Source organism: Rhinolophus sinicus, chromosome 3, assembly GCF_057876585.1.
Source record: "Rhinolophus sinicus isolate RSI-liver-muscle chromosome 3, RSI-T2T, whole genome shotgun sequence".
NCBI lineage: Eukaryota > Metazoa > Chordata > Mammalia > Chiroptera > Rhinolophidae > Rhinolophus > Rhinolophus sinicus.
In genome coordinates, this window is record NC_142503.1 from 195,186,460 (window position 1) to 195,207,098 (window position 20,639).

Below are 20,639 nucleotides of genomic sequence, written 5' to 3' on the forward strand. Positions count from 1 at the left end.
TTCGCTTAATTGCCTCTTTTTCAGGGAGGTCTACCCTGACCTTCTGGTATTTAAAGTTGCAACATACCAACCACATCAAGAAGTGGAGCGTTACAGGCTCTCAGAATCCCCCCTTGTCCCCACCCATCATGAGCCAGTCCCTCTGGCCTAGTGAAGCATGGGCCTAACTTCCAGCACCAAAGATTTGTTTTCGAACTGCATAGAAATGGAATTAGAGTGAACAAAACAGACAAAAACATCCCTACCCTAATGAATTAGTGTTCTAGTTCGGTTAGAGTCCTTTGCTTTCTCTCAGTATTGTATTTGTGAAATTCATTCCCATTGTGGCATGGCTTTTTTGGATGTTTTTATTTATTTTTAACTTTATTGAGGAATAATTGACAATATAATTGTATATTAAAGTGTATATAACATGATGACGTACATACACATTGTAGATTGATTACCCATCACCTCACATTAACTTCATTATATGTAACTTCAATATACAATTATATTGTTATGGTGAGAATACTTAAGATCTACTCTTTGGAACTTGTATGTGTACAGTATTGTATTATTAACTATAGTCACCATTACATTAGGTCATCAGAACCCCATTGTTGCATATTTAGCAGTAGTTTGTTCATTCTCATTTCTATATAGTATTCCATTGTATTTATATACTATTTATTTTATTGTTGAGTTATTTCCAATTTTTGACAATTACAGATTGCCAATTACACATGTAGATGTATTGTCTACCTGCAACGAATTATATGAGGAAGAGCATAGTTCTTCCCCACCCCCATATTTATATCCAAGTGACCCAGCAGTCTTTCTTGAAAAGACCACTCTTCCCCTGTGGGGCCACATTTGTCTTGATGCAGTTGTGGGTCTGTTTCCAGACTCTCCATTGTCCTTTTTGTCTGTTCTGGGGCCATACCATCCTAATTGCTATAGCTTTGTCTCAAGTCTTGGCATCTGATAATTGAAGTACTCCAGCAATGTTGTTCTTTCAGCTTCTCTCATTTGCTATTTTTGGCCTTTTGTGTATCTGTGTAAATTTAAGAGTCACCTTGTCACTTCCGCACACATCTGTCCATTCCCAGTTTGCTGGAACGTTGAGTGCGATTGTATTCACTGTAGACAAATTGGGAAGCGTTTGTCTCCCTACCATTGAGGCTTCCGATCCAATAACATGGGGTATCCTCCATTCCATTTCGTGTCACTTAATTGGTCTCAACTGTGTTTTATAGTTTTCTCTGCAAAAAATCTTGCTCAGCTTTCATTGTATTTTAAGTTTTTGGTGCTATTGTGAGGGATATGTTTTTCAAGTTTCATTTCCCAATCGCTTGTAAATATTTAGAAATAGAATAGATTTTTATATACTGACCTTGCATCCTGTGACTTGTTAAGTTCACCTATTCTAGTAGCTTTCTATAGATTCCTTAGGGTTTTCTACATGCACCATCATGTTTGTGAATGAACTGTTGTATATCTTCCATTCTGCTCTGTGCCTCCTGTTTTCCTCTCTTGCCCTCCTGTGCTGGTAAAAGCATACATGACTGCTGTACTGAATAGAAATGGTGGACGTGCACATACTTGCCATTTTCCTCTCTCAGAAGGAAAAATTTCAAGATTTTACCCCGCTTGATGATGTTTGTTTTAGGTTTTCTACAGATCCCCTTTATTAGATTGAGAAAGTTGAAAGTTGGGGGTGGGGGTTGTCTCTTTTTTCCTCATGTATCCCAAGTATATAGAGTCTTGCCTGGCACATAATGGGTGTTTAATAAATACTTCAATGATTGAGAGAGAGAGAGAGAGAGAGAGAGAGAGAGAGAGAGAGAGAGAGAGAGATTGAGAGATTGAGATTGGATATGGGGTGTGGGAAGAGAAGAAGCTTGGCTTGAGGAGCGGGAAGGATGGAATTCTTGGTAACAGAGACAGGGCAAACCACATGGGGAGCAGGTTTTAGGGGCAGGACAGAGGTTTCCATTTAGATTTGTTGGAGTTTAAGATGACAATTATACATCCAAAAGCCACTATATGAGGCAGTGTATACCTATTTCTCCAAAAATAAGACCTAGCCGGAACGTCAGCTCTAATGTGTCTTTTGGAGCAAAAATCAATGTAAGACCCGGTCTTATTTTTCTATAAGACCTGGTCTTATGTAACGTAATGTGATAAAAGACCAGGTCTTATATTAATTTTTGCTCCAAAAGATGCATTAGAGCTGATGGTCTGGCTAGGTCTTATTTTCAGGAAACACGGTATACAAGTCTGGAAGTCAGGGGAAAGGGCTAGGCTGGGAATACACATATGTGAGTTGGGAGCCTAAAGATGGATTTTTGATGTTGAGAAGTATTGATCTTGACTAATAAGATTTCTTTTTATGGATATGGTTCTGCCTCAGTGTACAGTAAACCTTTTACCATTCAGAAGCCGATTTTTTGTTTTATGGGACAATCAGGCCTTGCTTCTTTCTTCCACCTATTTTTGGTACGGGAGTTTTATTTCTCATTTATACAAAGAAAGCAAGAAAAAAATTGGCTGTAATATTCATTGTACTTAAGCACATTTTACTTTACAATCTTTATTCTAGGTCCTTTTTTATTTTTTGATAGCTTTAAAACTATGGTAGTTATTTTTGTGCATGTTTAAATTTTTAGTATGGCTTCTAATTGTGTCACTATTACAAAAATGTTTTTTACATTGTATCTCAAAATATAGTTTTGTTTGAGTTAATCTGACAATTCCTGAGTTCAAAAGCATACTTTTCATTGAAGAAGTAATTGAAAAAAGTCATCTTTTAACATGATATACATTTGCATTCTAATTTTACTGGAACTACAAATTATTTTCTTAGGTAAATATGTTGTATTTATGATTAAAAAATTGCAAAATTATTGTGTTATTTTAGATGAAATTGCTAAATACATGGAAACAGTGAAATCACTGGACTACGTTGAAAAACCTCGATATCAAAGTTTACGAGATATTCTTTTGCAAGGACTGAAATCGATAGGATGTAAGGACGATGGCAAACTGGAACTCGGCGTTGTGGAGAATGGAGGCTTGAAAGCGAAAACTGTGTCAAAGGTGAATTTTGTCATTGCATTATTCTTTGGACTTCCTGTGATTATTGCAATAACAAATACTGATTTTAGTAAAGGAAACCAGGAGCTCAGTAAAGACAATAATAACAGATTGCTTGGCAGTTAATTAGTATCACCATTGTACAAAGGCAGACTCTTTATGATACAGAAACTATATAGAGGGTTGTAAAAGATGAATGTATATACATTTTTTATGTACAGTAGCAAGTTATTAAATTTCTAAAAATATTCTAACTTGGATAGTAATATCTGGCAGAGAGATTTTGACCAGGCACTTAATTCATAGTCTGTGTGTTTCCTTCTCTCAAGTGAACCCCTAGGGTTGAACTTGTCTCTGTTTTTCCTTGTTTGTTGGTGTGGTCAGAGTACCTCTTGAAAGTTTGCTTCTTTGTTGGTGTGATGTGTTTATCATTTGAACATTATTGTATTCTTTATAGAAATATCATTATGTAAAGCTATGTACATGCATACAAAGGGATTAATTGTTTGGAGAGAAATAAGAAATAATGACCTTTATGGTAGGAGTATTATGCAGGCATGTAAGTAACTCCTGGTATCACCTTAATATTTAGATTTTACAGGTATATATTAACTTACTGGTTTATTATTGGTTATTTCTAATAAATTGTTGACTTACTGATTTCCTTTATTAATCTGAAATTATTTAATAAAATGTGTTAGCTACCTTTATATGGAAAAGGAAAACTGCTTTTGGAAGAAAGATGCGTTTTACATTATTGCCCCGTTTTACTGTTGTTAACTCTGTAAGTTTCAGTAGATTCCTTTGGAAATCTCATATTCCAAACTATAAGAAAAAGGGCTGAAAACAAATTTTCTCTCTTTAAAATAAGAAGCAGCAAATGAAAAGATTTTCGTAATTCTTTCTAACTGCTCATTGAGAAGTGAAGATCTCTGTTGCAGTGAGAACCTGTCCAGTGCCATTCCCCCTTCCTTTGCAAGTCATTGTTTGGGCCTGTGTGCTGGAGAAAATTTGGTTTCTGCGGGTTGGCTGCCCATACAGCTGAATAGGTCTGTCTGCTGCAGAGCTAACATCTGTGACCTTATAATTCTCTTGTGTCCTTGGGTAGTTCAGAAGGCTGGAAATTTCCTGTTGGATCATCTCCTACACATATAAAGCTTCATTTAGGGGGAAAAAATGAATACCAAGTTGAACTATTAGGTTTCCTTTATTAATTTACTGCTTTTATTTTGTTATTATTGTCGTCTTCGTGGCTGACACAGGGCTATTCTTAGTATTAGAAAGAAATTAATAAAAGTTAGGATTGGGTAAGATCATGAAGCCGCTTGATAGCCACGTAACTGTGAGTTATTGGTTTTGTTGGCCTTTTGTCTTTTTGTTTGTAAAAGTGAGAGCTGGACCAGACTAGTTTTTTTAAAAACTTTTTTTTCTTTTTCTCCCAAATGAGGAAAGGCCTAGAACATTTTCTTCAAATAAATTGTAAATACCCATGTCTAAAACACATAAAAGCAGAGCTCCACTGATTGAATAATTGGGACTCCCTACAAGGAAAAACTTTCTTTTTTGAGAAATTAGTATTCCATTTCTTTTTTGGCAAGAGGTATATAATCAGGGTGTCTTTTTTGCTCTGGTTACCAGGAAGCTCAGAGCTAAATATGATTCTATGATTATAGACTATATTAATCCTTATAATTAGCATATTTGTTCCCTCTTTTTCTTTGTTGTAATTTTTAAAAGTTTTTTCAGATTTATTATTCAGATAATCCATATATAAACTATTATTGTTTTCGAACCCATTTCTTTTTTGCAAATCCATTTTTAGAATTACAAAGGACCTTAGCATTATGTGATTTATGCAGTGAGGCGTTGGAACTGAGCGTTCTTGACTGTCTTCATCATATAGTCCTTCCTCCACCTCAGTAGCTGATGTTAAGTCTGACAGCATTTACGTTTATAAAAGTCTTTGCTAATATCTTATTTTTCAATTTTCTAGTTTTGAGATATAATTGACATATAGCACTGTGTAAGTTTAAGATGTACAGCATAATGATTTGACTTAAATATTTCATGAAATGATTACCACAGTTAAGTTTAGAAAAAAAATAAGAAAAAAGTGTATGTTCTTTGTATTGATCAGATTCAAATCTCTTTTGGAAAAAGGTAGGTGTAGTCAGTTCAGTCTGTTTCTCTTTATGTTCCTAAGAGATATCCATTATGGTAAAACATATAAGAATTGAGCAGCAGTGGAATGAAGCAAGGTTTCTATCCACTGTTTACAGCCATGCGTGAGCATGATACAGTGTCTTTGGAAACTAGAGTGAAATATGAATTTACTCGGAGTGTTTTCAGTCTCAATAGCCTAAGAGTTTTATTTAAAGCACAGAATTTTGGGATGACATAAAGCTGAAGAAGAAAGAATCTAATGATCAGTCTGCCCTTAAAAAGTACAGCCAAATTTCCTTATTGATTAGGAGTAAACACTTTCATTAGAATCTGGCAGTACAGTTTCAACAGTTACTGGATTTAGTGTGTACTCGTAAATCAACATTCGACAATTATGTATAAGGTCTAATTTATGTACCTGGTCCAGGCTGGGTCTCTAGGGCTGCAAGGATCAATAAGATAGAGTGCGTCCTTAAAGAATTCTGTCCTGTCCCATCTGGGCTAAGAATAGCTTAATTTACTGGCAGGAACTCAGCAAGTTAAAAGGACATTAATACCTCCATTAGCTATTTTCTTGTAGGGCTTTGATTGAGTTGCTTGCCCAAGCCAGCAAGGAGGGAGCTAGCCGTTCATTAGACTCTTCTTGGGTGTCGTCCCTGGAGATTCATTGAGTAGGTCTAGAGTGTGGCCCTGCAATTTATGTTTGATTTTTTTCCTTTTCAGACGCCATATATTACGAATACGAATATTTGTAATATGAATGAGGCGCACATACCCTCCTTTCTACCGCCAAAGCTTTTGTTTTTTTTAGGTTAGATTATGCTAGTTGGCTTTTCTGGAGTTCCTTTGAAAAATCACTCACCACCGTTAAGTAGATCCTCACAGACACTCAGCCTGGAACTTGGCCGAGAATTGAACAAGAGCACAGGCCTTCCTTATGAGTCTGGCCTGCGGCTGCTCTGGTGGCCAGCTTCCTGACTGAGGTGGCTGTCCCTCATGCACTGTTTAATTTATGCCATGCTGCCTGTTACTTAAGCTAGATTGCCCCAACTGTACCCTTGCAATTTGGTTAAAGTCTGTCTAGCTCTTCCAGCATGGTAGAGTAATAGGAACTATATTTTAAATGTCTAAATTTAGATTGTTGAAGTTGATAATTTGTTTTTACTCTTTTAATAAGGGATGACTTTTTTAAAAGCTTTCTGTGGAAATCGTAATGTTCTGTATCTTGCTCATAAGATTGTTGGGTGGATTAAATGAGATACAGAAAGTGATTAAAACAGTGCTAGACACGTAGCAAGTGATCAGTAAACGTTAATGTTACTGTTGAAGTTTCCCTAACTATTTAAGTTTGCTCAAGTCTGTCTGGTTTCTTGATGTCAAGAAAATAACACGTGGAGCATTTCTATTGGAATCTATTAACACCTTTTGAACTAAGAACTTACAAATTTAAAAGTTCGGTTATGAGATAGATTAGGCAGATGTGAATGAAGACTGGCTTACATTTCGCTTGGAGAGTGTGTGTGTTTAAATAGGTTGTTTTGAATAGTAAATGATTGGGAATTGGTAAAAGTCGGTTTTGCAACAAAGGCGAGGTGGTAATTACTGTGAAATAAAGACACCGAAATGCAGCTCCATACCTTATTCATATTAAAAATACATGAATCAACTTAATGAGTTTGAAGTGAACTTTTTCCCTGGAGCTGCTGATTGGTGCTGAGGGTTACAGGTAGTTGACATAAAGCAGAGGACTTCCAGGTGGCAAAGAATTCTGTGTCTGCCGTCTCCTCCCTGTGTGGTTAGGATGAGGCGTTTTGTGGACATGGCCCTATTCCGGGAGGTCAGGCAGTCTGTTTTCAGCAGAACGCTAAGCCTGATGATTTATTTTGTATGAAACTGGTTCATGTATGACTTGAAACCATTTAATTTCCCACCATTACATACATAGGGTTGATTTTCATTGGCCTTTTTAGTTGGCAGTGTTACAGTTTCTGAGTTTTATGCTTTATTTTGAGAGTTCTCCAGGGGATTCAGTGGTGCTCGGTACTGGTCATAGGATATCGACCCTTTAAACTTTAGGTTATCGTTGAACATTTATGTAGTGCTCAGTGTTCTGTCAGTACTTTTAAGTTATTTTATGTATATTTTACAGCATTGATGTGAGGTACAGCTTGGGCCTTACAACCATTAATTATTATTATGTATTTATATAGCTTTTTTTTTTTCTCAGAGGAGCTCAAGGCACTTAAAATCTCCTAGTGATTTGAGGCATAAAATATTAAAGACAATTAAAGCAAGACTAGACGCCCATTTGCCACTCTTCATAAATTGCCCTCGAAACACCTTAGCTTGGCTAAAAGTTTTTTTTAACATTAATGGTACAGATCATGGAGCCCTCAGAGGAAAATATGAATGAGGAGGTATCATAGTAATTCCAACTTAGAAGAGAATACAGTGACATATTAGTTTTCTAGACCTTAGTTTATCAAGTCTTTAGAAACTTCTTTTACTCTTAAGTGACTATAGGTTTGATCATGTTGGAAGTTTCTTGGTCCTTGTGAGGTGAATGGTGTTAGAGCATGAAAGGCCGTTGTTGCCAACAAGTTGGAAGTTGGATTTCCTGGTTTTGAAATGCTATTGGGAGATCTTTCCAGGCTGTGGTTGCCCATATCACATGAAAATTTGATGAGAGTAAGTTCTCATGCATGTAGTAGCCCGTATATCATGTGCTCAGGGTTCAGCTTGCTTTCCAGCTCATTGTCTGCTCATTCACCCAGTGTTTTTTTCTGGGAGGATGAATGACAGCAGGACTTGAAAGCAGCTCTTTTCTGTCCTCAGCAGGCCCAACTTCCGATAGGACACATACTTGTTCCAAATAAGCCAGTAGACATTTTATGCCTACTTTGTGAAAGCAGTGCTTTTGCTCAAAAATGTATTGCCCATAGCAAGCAGTTGAATCTGATTGCCAACTAGGTGAAGTTTTTCCCCCCTTTATTTATTTATTCTGACAGAGCCTAAAAATGTATCCGTATTTTTTTGGCACACTCAAAAATTAGCAGTAATTTTTAGTGCATCATTTTCAGATAATTACGGTAAACTTTTCATTTTTGATGGTATTGTAAGAGTGGGATAGCTTAAACTAGTGAAGGACATAGATATTCCAAACTTTGTTAGTCATCTATTTAAACACTTTCTTATGCGAAATCATTTCCCCCAAACCTGTTAACAGTTAGCAAAATTACTTGAGTTATACTTTCTCTTCCCACCTCCAGAATAGATAACTAAAAGTGTTGACAGAAGAGAGATTGAAATTTAAACAAATAAACAATAACAATCACAACAAAACAAAATCAGGGCTTGACCCTGAAGTATGCATGTGTTACATTTACACATGGATTGATACTTAATAGAACAGAATTCCATGTATGTGGGATTACACTGGATACTTAAGACTCATTTATGGAACTCTAAAATGATTCCTTACAGGCTTACATAAATACAGTTTTAGAAATTTAACTTGTGTGTGCTTAATTTTATAAAAGCTAAAATTACTCTTCCCTTAATTTGTTTTTTAGTGTGTGGTTTTTGAACTTGAGAATGAAGCCTGTAAGGGTGCCAGGCACACAGTAGGTATTTAGTAAATATATGGTGGGGTTTCTACCTCTGTGAAGATGGAGGGCAGTGTTACTGCAAAAGGAAATGGTCAGGAGGCTTCTCCAAATGAGGAAAATCATGTCCGTGCTCACCTCATAGGAGGGAAGTAGAGAGAAGTGTGGAGATGGGCTCCACCATGCACACAGACTTGGGAAGGGCTACATCAAAGGGAAAGGACGACGGGAATCGGCGGCTTCATAGGAAAAGTCACGTCTTTATTGTCTGTGTCTATGAGTTTTTGTTTCTTCATTTGTTTGTCTTGTTCTTTTGTTGTTTTCAGTTTTATATACCACATATCAGTGAAATCTTATTGTTCTCTACTTTTTCTGTCTTATTTCGATTAGCATTATAATCTCAAGATCCATCCACGTTGTCGCAAATGGCACTATTTCATCTTGGCTTATGGCCGAATAGTATTCCATTGTGTATATATACCACAACTTCTTTATCCATTCATCTATCGAAGGACACTTTGGTTGTTTCCATGTCTTGGCCACCATAAATAAAGCAGCAGTGAACATTGGAGCACACATGTCTTTATGGATAAATGTTTTCAGATTTTTTGGGTAGATACCCAGGAGAGGGATTGCTGGGTCGTATGGTAATTCTATTCGTAATTTTTTGAGGAACCTCCACACTGCCTTCCATAGCAGCTGCACCAGTCTGCATTCCCACCAACAGTGTATGAGGGTTCCTTTTTCTCCACAGCCTCTCCAACACTTGTTACTATTTGTCTTGTTGATGTTAGCCATTCTAACTGGTGTGAGATGATGTCTCATTGTAGTTTTTATTTGCATTTCTCTGATGATTAGTGATGTTGAGCATTTTTTCATGTCTGTTGGCCATTTGTATGTCTTCTTTGGAGAATTATCTCCATGAGGTCCTATGCCCATTTATTAATTGGATTGTTCGTTTGTTTGTTTTTTGTTGTTGAGTTGTATGAGTTCCTTGTATATTTTGGATATTAGCCCCTTGTTGGAGGCGTTGTTTGCAAAAATCTTCTCCCATTCAGTTGGTTGCCTCTTTATTTTGTGGATGGTTTCTTTTGCTGTGCAGAAGCTTTTAAGTTTGATATAGTCCCATTCATTTATTTCAGCTTTTACTTCCCTTGCCTTTGGAGTCAAATTCATGAAATGCTCTTTGAACCCAAGGTCTATAAGTGTAATACCTATGTTTTTTTCTATGCAGTTTGTTTCAGATATTATGTTTAGGTCTTTGATCCATTTTGAATTAATTTTGGTACATGTAACAGACAGCAGTCTAGTTTCATTCTATTGCATGTGGCTTTCCAATTCTCCCAGCACCATTTATTGAAGAGGCTGTCTTTTCTCCATTGTATATTTTTTGCTTCTTTGTCAAAAATTATCTGTCCATATTTATGTGGGTTTATTTCTGGGTCCTCAATTCTATTCCATTGGTCTACATGTCTGTTTTTCTGCCAGTACCATGCTGTTTTGATTATTGTTGCCCTGTAGTACAAGCTGAAGTCAGAAAGTGTGACAGTGAATTTTAACTAAAATCCACTGGGTTTAGTTATTATGGAGTAACACCTGTATTTGGCTTACCTTCATAGAAGATATATCCTTTTTTTTAAATTACTGTTTACTAAAAAATATTCTATTTTTGGTTACTATTAAGGAATGTAATAGTAATTTATAAAGTGTATACTTTGCATGGTGATTTTAAGTGGCCTTAGTCAAATAAATAAATGAAATAAGATTAACTGTTTAGTGCAGTCACATATTTCTATTTAGAATTCTTTGTTCTTTGACACGTGTGCAATACCAAACATACAAAAATTTTAGGCTGTATAGTTTCTACAATGAACATTTCTGACTTCTGTAATAAGGGGAGAAACCCAACCATGGTCTCTGAGTGAGTACCATCATGATACAGCCATGAATCTAATCGGCTTTTCTTAGTGGCTGTTGAAAGCATCCAGAGCTGATTTTTTGATGTTTGACTTGGAAAGCAAAGAATTGGTCTTTGGTTTTCTTGCCTGTGCAGATTTTTATACTCTTTTCCATTAAAATTGCTTTAAGTATAACTGTTCTCCAATCACTGTTTAGACTATTGGTAAATTATCAGTCCAAATGCATCTAGCTGATTTGTCTTCCTCTTTCTAAATTGGAGGTGAGAAGCAGTTAATTAACTAAATTTTAGCCTACTATATTTAAGCACTTCAAAAATACAATGTGTAATATATACGCTAATACACTTTAACACAAACGTAATTTTTTGAAGATATTTAGCTGTGCTGAATTAAAAGAAAACTCTTAAGTTTATAAGTTATTGTTGTGTGTCATACAATAGTTTGGTTTCATTTATAAATGCAAGTAAAGGCGCCTATGAAACCTGGTATGGAACACGACAAAATCAGAGATTAGCATATTCACCTTGTAAAGTCGTTTTCTGTCCAAAGAGAACAAAATTACAGTCGGCCCTCCATATCCGTGGGTTTCCTTACCGCGGATCCAGCCAACTTCAGATCAAAAATGCCCAGAAAAAAAAAAATCCCGTAAAGTTCCAAAAAGCAAAACTTGGATTTGCCATGTGCTAAGCACTGAGCTGGAGCCACACGCATGCAGTGATGTGTAGGCAGAGCCCATGGTGGCCTATATGCAGACATGCATACGGGTTATGTGCAAATACCACGCCGTTTTAATGAGGGACTGGAGCGGCCTCTGGTTTAGGATTCCAGGAGGGGCGGTGCTGGGACCAGTCCCCTGCAGATACCCAGGGACAGCTGTGTGCACGTACTGTCCGAAGTCTAGTAGTTGACAAATAGCAAAATGAAGCATTTGGAGATAATCAGGAGACAGAAGCTGGCAGCAGATTGTTTGGAATTTTACTCATTGCTTACCAAATGAATAACATTCTTAGATACTGTTTGTTTTTTTGTTTTTTAATTGTTAATGGGGTAAAGTATGCATAACATAAAATTTAACATCTTAACCATTTTTAAGTACAGTTCAGTGGCATTAGGTACGTTCACATTGTTGTGCAACTGTCACCACCATCCATCCCTAGGACTCTTATTCTTGCGAAACAGAAGCTCTGTAGCCATTACAAACTACTCCCTATTTTCCTCATCTCCCCCAGACCCCAGCTCCTGGCAACCCCCATTGTACTTTCCATCTCTGAGTTTGATTACTCTGGGTCCCACGGAGAAGTGGAATCATACAGTATTTGGCTTATTTGCCTGAGCACAGTGTCCTCAGGTTCTTCATGTTGTAGCATGGGTCAGAATTCCATTCCTTTCTAAAAAGTGTATCTTTCAATTACAGCTGCCATACAATATTATATTAGTTTCAGGTAGCTAGCATAGTGATTAGCCATTTATGTAACTTACGAAGTGACCACGCCAGCAATCTAGCAGCTACCTGACGCCGTACAGTGATAACAGTGTCATTGATTGTATTCCCTGTGCTGTACTTTCCTTCCTTGTGATGGGTTTTATGACTGGCAGCTGCTACTTAGATACTATTAAACTTGAAGGTTTGGTTTTTTTAAAAATTGGTCTTAGTCTGTAGACCATTGGCCATTTCTATCCAAACTACATATATCGTCAGAAGAGTTGAGCAGGAGACACCCAGCTGAAGTGTGGATGAATGAAATTCAGTGCTTCACCTAATGCGTACTGCTTAAAACACACGTGTTCCTTCTGTTGGCTGAATACTGTCTGATTTTCATTCGTACGTAATTTACCTGCGTGGAGATTAAGAAAGCTCCTTTTTATTAAATAAGCTTGAAAACAAGATGAGTGTACTAGGTTCTTGGGTAGAATGTATTGCATAGCTCCCTTTAAAATGAGCAGTTAGAAATCTGCCCCTCGAAAACTGTAAAATGCATTTTCTCCTGTATGGAAAGCAGTATGGTCCTGAAATATTCCTCCTTAATTTTGGTCCAAACGAACAAAAGTGTCTGTGTTTATTCCTGCTTAATGCATCACAGATCTGCTGACATGCTAACCTCGGAGCCTTGGCTGGCGTTACTCAGGCCTGTGCACTGGCAGGAAAGATGGACCTAATGCACAGTCCATCAGTGCAGTTTGCATATGGAAGTTCTCACAGGGGAGCTGCCTGGTGCCAGCTGAGGCTTACCTGCCCACTGCAGTTATTGTATGTAATTATCGAACCAATCTGTTCAGCCCAGCAGGGTTTAGATGGTAATCATGAAGCAACACTTCGGAGAAGAAAGATGGAAGGCACTCTCCCCTTCTCTCCTCAGCTATATGAAGTTACAGCCACTCTCACAGCTATTTTTGAGAAGGAATACCTCCATATACAAATCTGCTAAGTGAATGCTTTTAACGTTTCCTAAGCTTTAGTCAAGTTGTTATTTTTGTATGTGTGAAGCATTTTCTTTAGGAACATGGTGGGTAGCTCTTGAGTTCTGATCTTTCCATAGCCACTTTAAGAATATTTTCAAATAGTGGAATTAATTGTAATACATAGATAATGACAGTTCTGACCATTTGGAGGTTTCAAGATAACGAGGTTTGAATAGAGTTGGGCTTTCCCACATAATTCTCGTTGGAACAGAAGCCATGGTTGCCATTAGGAAAAAGGAACTGTGCCGTCAGCAGGTATTACACTCTTTGTAGCTGTACACACAATGGCTCGAAGCAAGGAAAATTCTCAGATGAAGTTTAATAGTAATTGTTAGGAAATAAAAATGAGGACATTCTGATGTATTGCGAATCTGTGAAATTTGGGAAGTATCAGATGATTTCCTAAATGATACAGACTTATTTTAGGCAACCTAGAGGAGCTTTGAGTTATAATTTGCATTTTAACACATTTAAATTTGACACTACATGGGATAAAGTTATTTGAAACATACAAAGTTTTAAATTTATTACTAAAGTCCTTCTCTAGTTATACCTACATAGGGAGATGTTAAGTCATTTAAAAACTTGTCGCAGGAATAAAGTAGTTAGAAAATGTTGTAGTGATAGGAAATAATGCAACGAAATTGAGTGAACATTTGGGAAGAATGGATGGTGACAGAATGCAAGCACTAACTCCTAAGTAACACTCAACTGGGAAACTAAATAGAAAATAGGGAAGACCTGAGAGAATGGTGGAAAATCCAACCTGTCTTGTGAGATCTTAGGAGAGCTATGCACTTTTAAGACTTCCTTTACAGTAAGGTTTATGGCCCTCTTAAACTTTAATAAAAATATATCAAAACATTTATTGGAAGTTTGCCATTGATTCATGAATAGAATTTTACCACCAATTTATAGCGTATAACCACTGATATAATATGTGGGGCAAGGCACCTGTTTCCCCATTTATCAAGTAGGTTACTCGCTCCCCAGACGTACATGGTAAAATGGGGAAAATAAGCATCATTGGCCTCAGTGAGTGGTGATATCAAGTTTATAAAACACTTTGCTTTAAAAGAGTTTCTGTATAATAATCCTGATGGTTAAAGCATGACTTTCAGTGGTGAACTGTATGAAGCATAAAACGTTAGAGGCAAACGTACCCACTATGCAGACTGGATAGTTGGTGGTTCTCGTAATCCCATTTTCTTCCACCCCCTGTCCCTTCCCTTAGGTGACCACTACCCTGAAGTGGTACACGGTCGTCCCCCTCATCCGCATTTCTCTTTCCTCGGTGTCAGTTACCTCCAGTCCACCGTGATCTGAAAATAGTAAATGGGAAATTTCAGAAATAAATGATTCCTAAGTTTTAAATGGTGCACTGTTCTGAGCAGCATGCTGACATCTCGAGCCATCCGCCTGACACGTGAATCACCCCATTGCCCAGCGCATCCCCCGCCCGCCCAGTAGTCACTTAGTGGCCGCCTGGGTGATCAGATCGGCTCTCACAGCAGCCAGTGCTTGTGTTCATGTCACCCTTATTTTACTTACAGTGTCCCTGCAGCGCAAGAGTGGTGATGCTGGCGGTTCGGATATGCCTAAGAGAGTTTCCTTTAATTGAAAAGTTGTGTACGTACAGGAAAAAGCGTAGTGCATTGTGTATAGGATTCAGTACTATCCACAGTTTCAGACATCCGCCGGAGGGCTTGGAATGTATCCCCCTCAGATAAGGGGGGACTACGCTGTATTCTTCCTGTAGGTCTTAACACACCCACACCTCTATAGATTTATGTATATGCTAAGTTTGTATATTTACTTCTTTGACCATCAGACCACATCTCTCTCTCTCTTTTAATTTTTATATGGAAGAAGAGAAAGAAAGAAATTGAGGAAAGCACAGAATCTAGTGTTGAAGAAATGGAATGGTCAGATGCGCAGACAGAAACAACCATACAAACCCGTAAGTAGGACGTCTTGCCTGTTAGCTTTTTCCCTATGTAAACATGACTTTCCTTTCCTTTCACCAAATAAGAGGTTAACTGTTTGGGTCATCGCATTTAATTTTATAATAAAGTATCCTAAGATAAAATGTCATTTGTGTAGAATGGGTCACAGTGTCTTTTGTACACACATTGTGTTACTGACTGTTCACCGTGATCATGACATTGGGACAAGGAGCTGCTCGTCTTGTAGATAGGGACCCGGAGACACCGAGCATCTAAATGACCGAGCAGTTGAGAGGCTTAGACCTAGAGACCAGAACTCATAACTCTCAGGCCCCTCCCTTTCCATTTCCGCGCACTCATCCACGTGCGTGGGGAGGAGAGCGCGTGTCAGGACTCAGCTGGTTGCCACGTGCGTCTCCCGTGGCTTCCAGATTCCACTTCCCGGAGCTGCCCCATCGTTCCCCACAAAACGCCAGCCCTTCTTTCTCAACAAGTTTGGACGTAAGGAGTTAAAACCTTGAATCATCATTTTTCAAAGTTCTTGAAGCAAAAAGTGAGGCATAAAGGTATTTTTTCGATAGCTCATGAGCTGGATCGGAAGGCGCTCCCATGGGGAGTGCTTCTGGAAATGACAGTAGCAGAGGGAGCGTCTGCAAAGGCAAAACGAGGCTGGACTATTTTTTTTGTTGGTTCTTGATTTCTAATGGAAAAGGCTTATTTTCGGTAAAAAATTTCATTCAAGTGTAAGTGCCCTGTTTAGTCAGGTCAGTGGTGTATTGTACCTTTGCTTTGGCAGAAGCACAGGGCATGTTTGTGGAAGGCAAAATCTCGGTTTTCTAAGAGAATCATCTTTGCCCTGGTTTTATGCATATTTTCTTCATTATATATATGGGTAGGACCTCCTTAGGTTTATCTGAACTTACCCAAGAGAATACTTGGAGAACCTGAATAGGGAATGTATGACTTCAGTGTGGAAGCTAAAGGTTTTGAAGAAGTCCCTCTCTTTTCTGCCGCCACCTTCCATTCCCTGCTATTCCCCCAGCCCCCCATCCCCTGTCTTGTTCATTTTGTTACTAGGAAGTGAGGCGTCCCAAGGAGCAGTACATGGAAGCATGTCTCAGCCAGAGGCTAGCAGCAGCAGCTATGACAGTGAGTGAGAGCAAAATTGAGGAGCATTTCTAAAGATGGAGTAATATTCTTACTTAAAATATCCCTTCAATTCTAAAACTGGCAGTTTTAGTTTAGGGAAGGTCCTCCACGGTTCTCGTAAGGTTGATTCTGATTTAGACCAAAGCGAAGTCACAGCTGTGCGTGAGGCTGACTCAGGCTCTCGACGGCCTGCAGGTCACTGTTACTGAGCGGTGCTCAGTGAGCAGCAGAGGTATTTGTTTTGATACATAATGATTTTAAATTTGACCATAATTATAAAAAATGCTTTTTGTACCTAAAATTTTAACTTAAGGTCCTTATACTGTTAGTTTTTACTGTGAGAAAATATATTAGTGTTTTTGTTTTACTTAATGCCCAAAGAAGAGAGTAGATCCCATTGCTAATTTAAGGAGAACAATCCAGATATTTTTTTGATATAAAAATAGAAGATAAAGAATAATCAGATTCTCCCTTATATAAACTCTGAGTTGCTGTACTTAAATGCTGTCTTATTTCCCCATTGTAATTCATTTTTTCTCCTAAAGTATGAGGCTGATTAAGGTATTTTACTATCTAAACATTCATAAAAGAGAGAACTGTTACCTGAGATGGTAAAATGTTATTGCTTCTAGAAAAAAGAAAAACAAAAACCAAGAGTCCATGAAAATGTATACATTTGTATTTATCAGTTTAAAGTAACTTGAAGAAAGCACATTATTACGTTTGAAGTTTTTTTTAAAAAGTGTGTAGTACAGTTCAGCAAATTCTGTGTTTTAGAGCTTTAAGATTTTGTGTCATAAATGTGTTTCAAGAATAGTTACCTCTAGCAGCAGCTTTAGAAATGTCAGTTTCTTCATTAACAATTTTATTTTCAAACACAATTCATGGTTTACAATATGGTAAGAGATTTTTCTCACTGTGTGCTCTTTCAGAATGCTCTGCCTAGCAAAATGGGAGCAACTTTCCTTTAATATCTATTTAGACCGTTTTAAAAACGTGTATAATTTTCTTGATACACCTAAACTCATTTTGACTAGTTGGGGGTCTATTGTGTAAGAACACATTCTGAAAGCTTTCAAAATGTGTATTGTGTAGGTTTTCTCAAAGAAAGAGAGGGGGTGATGGCGTGGTTTTCAAGAAGAACAGAGGCCTCTAATCCTTTTATTTTTATGCAAGGCATAATTTTTACCAATTGAGAAAATTTGGTTATTTGCTGCAAGTAATTTCTTTGCCCCACAAAATGATAAGCCTTAAAAAACCATGTGTATTCTGGCATTTCAAAACCATGCCAGTATTTCAGAATTGTACTAAAAATGAGTTAATGTAGCCATGATACTTATGGCTAGTATATTTTGTCCCTACTGTTCATAAAATGGACAGAGCTCAGCAACCTAGTCTTGTTTTTTTGTTGTTGTTTTTTTTTTTTTTTTGGAGATACCTTGGATTTTGGACCATTCTTGAGGATTCTGAGGAAAACATGATTGATGTTTACCTCTTGAGTATCTAGTCTAGTTAAGAAAGACGTATTTTTAAGGGCACCCTACAAAGAAATTTTCCGCTTGTTTTTTTTCCTTTGCATTATAAAATCATAGACAAGTATCCTAAATATTTGTTTGTCAAATACTAACTTTTACACATTAGTCTTATGATTGGACTTTTTACCAGTAGTAGCGTATTATGAAAAGGAACATATTTTTTTAAAAGACTAGAAGGACAATAGATTTTTTTTCTGCAGGCATCAGAATTGATTATTTGGGAAATATTGAATCGCTACATGCTGCAAAGTGTCCAAGTTGCATAATACTGATCATATAATAAATTCCAGGTGGTGATAGCATTTTTAGTTGCAGTGGAAAACTTTAAAACTAGATTGAAGGGGATAAGCAGCAATAATACTTAATTTAAGAGGAAAGTGGAGGTTAATGAGAGCAATACTACTTGAATGTAGTTGTCATGGTTATCTTTAATGTTCTTTGTAATGTGACTATAGATTCAAAATGTATTGAAACGGAGATGTACTATAGTAATGATTATTGACCTTGATCTTGTGGTATACCATTATGCCAATCTCAGACAATCACAACATTCTGTTTTCTATGCAAAATTAAATTCCAAATTCTTGAAATAAAAACCTAGAAATGTACCATGAGCTATTTTGAAAAGAAGGCTATCTCACAAAAATTGAAGGAAAAAAACTAAAAACTTCAAACCAACCATAGTTGCAGGCTGTGCATTATGAGTGTCAGAAAAAAAAGATACTTATATATGTTTGAAATTTGCTTTAACTTAGTGCAATTGCATAGAAACTAGAACTTGGAAAAATAAAAGAGCAGTGATTTTAAAACTGATCTTCCAGTGAAGTAAATAAATAAACCTGTGATCCAAAAATCTTTAGACACTATTATTAGACATGTGTGGTAGGTATTTTGTCCTAGATTCAAAGAATGTTTTGTATGTTTCAGAACAGAAGTATTGATCTCTTTGTTGTTTAGTACATTCATGGGTTAATTATGAGCTCCGCTGCCCCTCCCATTGCACTTTTGAAGGAGTTAAGCCCAAGCAGTGGGAGGGCATCTTTCCTTTGCCACCACTAGGCAGTCTGGTCAGGCTTAAGCATATCCTTCTGTCTGCTGTGCTCCCGCTAGAGGTGGAGTGGGGGTGGTGGTTGGGAACAGTGTCTCCTCGGTGACGCAGAACTCCCATGCCCCTGATGAGGAATCACGGAATTTATTCCAACCCAGGAACAGTTGGATAGGAGCTGTCATAAGTTACTTACTCGTAGACCAGTATCAGATGTGATGCTTTTCTGGAAAGCTACTCAGTTGGGATCTGTTTAATTCCTGGTGGAAAAGACTGCATTTTGGAATAGCCCAGTGCTCTCCTGCCTAGAGTATAGGTAGCAGGCTTTAGAAGGCAACACATTTAGAATAAAATTGTTTGCTTTTCATAATATGCGTAACCTCATTGCTTCCCCCAAGGAATGAATACTTACCTTGTTGCTACAGTTTACTTTAGGTTTAATGTTTTAAATTGTACAATAAAGTTTTTTGGGAGAAATATTTCAGGACCAGTGTAAATTGGGTATGTTTTACCAGTGGAAGTGTTCTGATGTAACTTAAGACTATAAGCTACACTCAGAGTATTGTCTGACATACTAGAAAACTGACAGTTTCCTAAGATCTTCAGGGTATTAACAGTTATACCTTTGTGTGTGAATTTCATGTCCACAAATCATGATGGTCAATAAAATTTTAAATGCTAATTATATATAGAAATACTTATATTTCTGTTCTTCTTTTGCTTTGTAAATTAATGATTTAAATTTCTTTGTTTTCTCTTCAAGGTTCAAAAACCAGAAAAAGGGTCCAGAAGTAAATCAAATGCTGTGAACCAGTTTTTATTTTCTTCCTTTCATTGGATTTTTTTCCTCTTTTTCTATTTTGTTTTTGTGTGAGTCTTGTGGGTGGGGGTAACAGTGAAATACCTATAGCTTTGAAAAACAAACTTTTTTATTAAAATAAATACTTTGTACAATTTATTAAAGGCTAATTTATAAAATTACATAATCCTTTGGTTATATACTCTTTAAGCTAGCCCACGCTGTATGTGACAGGTTCTGGAGTACTTAGAAAAATTACTATGATGTGCACTTTTTAATGGTCGTATATTTCTCGGAGTATATAAAATGACAAAGTTCTTACTTTTAAGGAAATATAAAACTTAAAATAAAGGGTTCTTTTGTGGCCATAAGATTTGGTTTGTATTGATTTTGTTCAGTTCCACAAGCACCTGTTGTATGAAACGAGAGGTACGAAGAAGGGAAAGGATTGTGAAAGAAAAAGTGGAGTAATACGTATATCTGTGAGAGAGACAATATGCATGTTTGAAAATTAGAAAATGTAACAATTATGTAAGTGTGCAAGTTGGATGATAAGAAAACATGATCAAGTATCAAGTGGTGGCATGATCAAAGATTTTATAGACTGGCTTCCTTTAAGGAAATCCTGTAAAATGTATATATGTCTGTCTGTCTGTCTGTCTGTCTGTCTATCTATCTATATCTTATTGATCATTCACAGATTTTTTTGTTACTAGTTCCATTTTTTGTAGCATATAATATTTGTACAGTAAACCAAGCACTTGAGAGTTTTGGTGATTAGAAGTTTTTTTTGTTTGTTTTTTGCTTTTTTTTTGTGATTAGAAATTTTGAAATGTGAACTTTTTATAGTTGCCTAGGGAACGAAAGCTTGGAATTTAAACATTTATGAACGATTTCAAGATATACTTTGTTAGCAGAATTGGGATTGGATTAGATTCTC

The 20,639-nt window shown here is 36.9% G+C and overlaps 1 protein-coding gene across 6 annotated transcripts in view; it reads left to right on the forward strand.

Moving 5' to 3' along the window:
• VRK1 (VRK serine/threonine kinase 1) overlaps positions 1 to 20,072 on the forward strand; it is a 110,660-nt gene extending 90,588 nt beyond the window's left edge. For 5 of the 6 annotated variants that reach the window (XM_019750667.3, XM_019750666.3, XM_019750662.3 and 2 more), the window contains 3 exons: positions 2,903 to 3,081; positions 15,095 to 15,185; positions 19,664 to 20,072. In XM_019750667.3, coding sequence (XP_019606226.2) covers positions 2,903 to 3,081; positions 15,095 to 15,185; positions 19,664 to 19,695 — 302 coding nt within the window. In that variant the 3' untranslated portion in view covers positions 19,696 to 20,072. The remainder of the gene's footprint in view (positions 1 to 2,902; positions 3,082 to 15,094; positions 15,186 to 19,663) is intronic. The other variant, XM_019750663.3, reaches the window with a different exon arrangement.
• Positions 20,073 to 20,639: the final 567 nt, after the last annotated feature.